The 6,211-nt window shown below is 38.6% G+C and overlaps 1 protein-coding gene across 1 annotated transcript; it reads left to right on the top strand.

The window, feature by feature from the left end:
* The first annotated feature begins 1,138 nt into the window (after positions 1-1,138).
* On the top strand, positions 1,139-2,095 carry LOC121153939 (olfactory receptor 8B3-like). Its single transcript, XM_040976696.1, has one exon. The coding sequence runs from the start codon at positions 1,139-1,141 to the stop codon at positions 2,093-2,095; it is 957 nt and encodes a 318-aa protein (XP_040832630.1).
* Positions 2,096-6,211: the final 4,116 nt, after the last annotated feature.

Below are 6,211 nucleotides of genomic sequence, written 5' to 3' on the forward strand. Positions count from 1 at the left end.
TCCTTTCTTCATCTTTTGTTTAATTAGGATGATGCATAGTAAACTAAGTATAAATCCTGTAGTGTATGGTGAATTATAAATCCTACGTTTCCAAGGGTTTCCTCACTGCCTGTTACCAATTCTTGGCTCCTTGTAGTAAATAATCTGGAAAATACACAGACAATGAGCTATTTCCTTACGTAAAGGAGCAAGTACCTATGCTTTCAGTCATGAAGCAATGATTTATTACTATTTTTTATTTCTTGTGATACAATGTCACAGACACTGACATTCCCTCTTTCATACCTCTTGCCCTCCTGTTTTTCCCCATATTACTTCAATAGTACAGTCCGTCAGCTAAAGTTACACGTCCAACATTCTGCTATTTAACTGTTGTTCACCATTGGATCTGTGAGGCATCTTGTGTAGTCATGGAAACATGGGGAGCACATAGGGAGTGAAGAATCAGATGAATGAGAGGCAGAGGGTGAGGACACAGTCCAACTACCCAACTGCATCAGCATGCAGACTTGTGCTTCAGCTACTCAGCCTCTCCGTGTTCTAGTTAGGACAGCAGGAATTGCTTGTCATCACTCAGTACACACAGACAAAAGACAAAGTGACTGAACAGTTAAGTGGAGGAAACGGAGAGTGACAGTACATTCTCATCTATTGAAACAATGCAGAATTTACCCAAATTGAGCCAGTCTCAGTCAGCTTCTCATGTCTGAGCATTTGTAAGAGGAGAGGTGGGTGGGAGCTGGCATGATAGTGAAGCCCATATAGTAGGGTGATGAGCTAATGCTCTGGTTGCGGCGTTGGCATCCCATTTAGATGAATGTCCGTTTGTGTATAGCTGCTCTGATGTTGATGCAGCTCCCTGCCTGTGGCCTGGGAAAGCAGTGGAGGGTGGTACACTGTCCTTAGATCTGGGCATCAAGGTGGAAGACTCACAGGAGGCTCCTGGCTTCCACTAGCTCAGCTCTGATCGCATTGTCATTTGGAGTACCAGCAGATAAAGATCACTCTTTCTGTGTCTCTGCTCTTCAAATAAAAATATTTTTTTTTAAAAAAAGAGAGACAGATAAGTTCTCTATTAACTTCTTAACATTATTAATTTATTAACATTTTGTTTTTCTGTCTATCTAGATCTTTGACAATGAGAATGCTGACTGAAAATGACTCCTTGGTTACTGAATTTGTTCTTGCTGGGTTAACAGATCGTCCAGAGCTACAGGAACCTCTCTTTTGCCTATTTCTAATGATCTATATTGTCACCATGGTGGGTAACTTTGGCTTGCTCATGCTTATTGGTCTCAATTCTCACCTCCACACTCCTATGTATTATTTCCTGTTCAACCTCTCCCTCATTGACCTGTGTTACTCTTCTGTTTTCACTCCTAAAATGTTGATGAACTTTGTATCAGAGCAGAACTTCATCTCCTACACTGAGTGCATGGCACAGCTGTTTTTCTTTCTCTTTTTTGTCATCTCAGAATGCTACATGTTGACCTCAATGGCGTATGATCGCTATGTGGCCATCTGCAACCCACTGCTGTATCAGGTCACCATGTCCCGTGAGGTGTGCTCTGTGCTATCCTTGGCTGCCTATGTGATGGGACTTGCTGGAGCCACTGCCCACACGGGGTGTATGCTTAGATTAAGCTTCTGCAGTGCTAACGTCATTAATCACTATTTGTGTGACATACTTCCCCTTCTCCAGCTTTCTTGCACCAGCACCTATGTCAATGAGGTGGTGGTTCTCGTTGTTGTGGGCATTAATATCACAGTACCCAGTTTCACAATCTTAATTTCTTATGTTTTCATCCTCAGTAGCATTCTTCACATCAAATCTACTCAAGGAAGATCAAAAGCCTTCAGTACGTGTAGTTCTCACATTAGTGCCATTTCCCTCTTTTTTGGATCAGCAGCATTTATGTACCTGAAATACTCTTCTCCTGGTTCTGTGGACCAAGGGAAAGTTTCTTCTGTATTTTACACTAATGTAGTGCCGATGCTCAACCCTCTGATCTACAGTTTGCGGAACAAGGATGTCAAAGTTGCGATGAGGAAAGCCCTGATAAAAATAAAATGGGAAACATATAATTACAAGTAATACATAATCTGAAGTACTCAATGTTTTTGAAAAAGAAATGTTTCTCACACCTGTACTGCTTCTAGCGAGAACATTATGTGTGCTTCAGTAGGCTTATCAGATCCCTTAAAGCGAATTTTGTCCTCTTTTTGCTTCTGGAACTTTAAGCAAAGTTAGTAAATAATAAATAGCACATCCATAAAGTGACAGATTTACTGGTGTTTCTCATTATTGATTCATATCCTTTTTATCTCCTGGGCTAATCTGAATTCACACAAAATTATAAATTTTGCAAATTATAAAACATGAATATTACAATTTTCTCACCTAAATAAAGAAGTGCCAAACAAGATGAAATTGTTATCATTTTTAATCAGTACTATTGTTGATATAGATAGTGGGATTTTAGTGAACGTCTGGAGACCTATAAGATGTTTGTAATAAAGAGTAATCCATCTCTCTGATCTTATCATTTTATTCTCTTTCCTTCATTTCTTTTCATTATGCTGTTACACCTGAGCCCTTTGGGAATGTCATCCCTACTTCTTGATCATGCTACTGAGCCCTTCTCTCACTTATTAACATAGGAGAGTAGGTAACAAATCATCAAACATTTTTTGGATTAAGTCGAACGAGCTGAAGATAAAACACAACGTGATAGCACATACCGTTTTGTCTAGCACAATCTATTCAGGGCAGTGTCTAAAGAATGCATTTTTAGATTTATAAGTACCATGTGTAAAACTTGCACTACAAGGACTGTTTTGACCTTGCAAGAATCAATGAATTCTTCTTGGCTGTAAGTTTCTTATGTGTGAGTCTGGATGCCTGGTTCACAGGGTTGCTGTAAGGGCAAGACAACAAAAGGTATGTAAAAATTTTAGTACTGTGACTGACAGACTAGAATTACCAGCGGGAAGTGTCTTGAAGTACACAGTTGTTGATTGTGTTCATAATCAGGCTGAGGCATCTCAGGAATAATCCACACCTCATTCTAGTTATGTTATATAACAATGTAAATGTTTAATAATAAAATGTTCATTTGTTGAAATAAATTGGCCACATTTTAAGCTAAAACAACAATCTTTGTGGAGAATCTTTAGGCCTCATGTAGAGGTCCTCTGTTCATAAATCTCATCTGCCTTTCTGATAAAAATAAATATTTTTTCAAAAATCGACATTGGAGGTTACGTGTTATGAGGCATTAATCATGCTGAAAATATGCAAATTTTGTATGTGGAGGACATGCTAGTAGTTGGCAGGATAAGATAAATGAATGTGGCAGAGGATGAGTATAGTAGCAAAAGGAAGGGAGCTCATTTACACTGGTAGAAAAATTTTGTATCCCTATTATGAAGCTAGGTATATGAATACGTACTTGAGTTAAATCGTATGAATCTAAACATAAAATTTTAGATCCATTACTATATGGATCTAAACAAACAGATACAGGTACATGCATGCTGAGTTATTTAACATTGAATAAAGTCTGCTGTACAAGGCTAGCATCACTGTATAAACATGAGTTTCATAATTTTGCTATTTCCTGCAGTTGAACATGCCATTAGGGGAGGTAGCTTGGTGGAGAGTTCAAGGAATTCTATATATTGTTGTAACTTTAATAATCATGTAAAATAAAAAGATGAAAATTTTATGTCATATTATAAGCACAAAGTCATGCATATAAGAAAATTCTAGTCATACAAATGGCAGTTGATGAACAATAGTGTTTGTTACAGATTTTATTTCAATTTGTTAAAGACAACTAAAGGTAATTAGATTTTATGAACTAGGGATTCATTCTTATATTTTACAAGGTTTTAATTTAAAATATCAAATCAAAGTGTTCTTTTTTTTAAAGATTTATTTATTTTTATTACAAAGTCAGATATACAGAGAGGAGGAGAGACAGAGAAGAAGATCTTTTATCCAATGATTCATTCCCCAAGTGACTGCAACAGCCGGAGCTGAGCCAGTCCAAAACCAGGAGCCAGGAACTTCTCCTAGGTCTCTCACTCAGGTGCAGGGTCCCAAAGCTTTGGGCCGTCCTCGACTGCTTTCCCAGGTCACAAGCAGGGAGCTGGATGGAAAGTGGAGCTGCTGGGATTAGAGCTGGCTCCTATATGGAATCCTGGCGCGTTCAAGGCAGGGACTTCTGCTGCTAGGCTACGCTGCCGGGCCCACAAAGTGTTCTTTTAATATCTGTAAAATACACAGATAAATATTGATTTAAAAACTCAAATAGTAAAAGCAAGAAGAGTCAACTACTAAATCAGTCTTTTTAAACTAAAGCTGATAACCTATCCAGAATTAAAATTATGATAGATCAATGACATTCATTTACTTATGCCTTTGTAAATATCAGTAAAAATTACTTTCCCTGTGCTCTGGGGATTGTACAATCCCTGGTGCAATATTTACATTTTCTGTTTCACATCAGGGTGAAAACAAAAACATCCTTATTCTCCAATGTAATTAATCTCTTGGAGATGTCCTAGGGGAGTCATATGTCTGCATTTGTAATCAAACCCCAGTCCTCTAAGTCAGTGGTGTGTGCTCCATGACCTGCTGGCTCAGGGGTGAAGTCCCTGACTTTCACATTCTGGACAAAGCTGTAAGTGGAGTTATGATCTGTCTAGAACACGCAGACTGTGAAAGCTGTGCAATGACATCTTTAACTGTCAAAGGAGAAGTGTTTATGACTGCATCTGAGCTGTGAACACATCTGATATGCTTTACTATCTCCGAAGCCAGCTCTTCCTCCGGGAATAAGCATACATAAAGAGTTGGCAGCGAACCCTCTTGAGTGAAAGGAGGGTGAATTAGTTAAATCCTCATCTTTATTTTTCTGTAGGTTGTTGAAAAATGAAGCAAAAGCTCTGACTCCAGCGTCTACATTTCTTTCATTCTCCCTGAGTTGGCATCATTTTGAGTTGATGGCAAAGCAGTTATAACTACTCCAGGTAACACATTTAGAACACATAATATCAGGAAATGAGAGGTGTGTCTCTTCCTGTAAAAATTTTTGACACGCATTGTATGCATAAAAAGGTTTACACTCTTGGGTGCCCAGCGTGTTGGCTAAAGTCCTTGAACTCGCAGAGATCCCATATGGGTGCCGGTTCTAATCCCAGCAGCTCCAATTCCCTTCCAGCTCCCTGCTTCTGGCCTGGAGAAGCAGTGGAGGATGGCCCAAAGCTTTGGGACCCTGCACCCACGTGGAAGACCTAGAAAAAGTTCTTGGCTCCTGCTTTGAATCGGCGCAGCACTGGCCGTTGCACTCACTTGGGAAGTGAATCGTTGGATGGAAGATCTTCCTCTCTGTCTCTCCTCCTCTGTATATCTGACTTTGTAATAAAAATAAATGAACATTTTAAGAAAAAGGTTTACACTCTTGTGTCATAAGAACAAAATTTGTTAATTTTTTAGAAATGTAATAATGTAAGTAGCACCTATGTTAATTATGTTACTCTTTCATGCTCTTATAGATCATTTCTGAAAGCCCATTTACCTTTCTTTAATCTTTGTCTAACTGTGGTGGAATAGCACTTAATGTGCAGAAATCTCATATTTCATGATTAACTGTAAAGTCCAACGTACCTAGTATCTTGTCTATACATATTGTCAGTTGTTGACTAATTAGAACCAAGTAGGAAGGTGTTTGGAACACCTATAGACTATGAGATGTAATTTTTTGCGAAGCAGAGTGTGCATGTTTTCTGACCTAAAGCAATTCTCTCTTGGTTTTCATCACAGAAGTTCTGAGGTGTGTGATGCAGCAATAGATACCTAAATAGCAACTTGGAAGTGACTGGTCAGCTGAATGAAAGAGTGGTAAGAAATACGTTCCCGCTCCCCAAGTTCATAAGCATGTAGACTTGTATTTCAGCTACTCCAAATATTCGTATTTTATTAAAGAAAAAGCAACTATTTGTCATCATTCAGTTCAAGTAGATAAAAGACAGAATGATTAAAATGTTGGGAGTGGGGTGGTGGAATATAGTAGATTCCAATCCCATAAACAATGGACAATTTAACAAAATTCTGCCAACTTGATTGACCCTCATTAATGAGTGTTAGGAAGAAGAGAGCTGGACACTCGTTTAGTAACATTTCTGTCTATCCAGGTCTTTGACA

The sequence above is a fragment of the Ochotona curzoniae genome, unplaced genomic scaffold, assembly GCF_017591425.1.
Source record: "Ochotona curzoniae isolate NIBS_2020 unplaced genomic scaffold, NIBS_Ocur_1.0 contig_2723, whole genome shotgun sequence".
In the NCBI taxonomy this organism is placed as follows: domain Eukaryota; kingdom Metazoa; phylum Chordata; class Mammalia; order Lagomorpha; family Ochotonidae; genus Ochotona; species Ochotona curzoniae.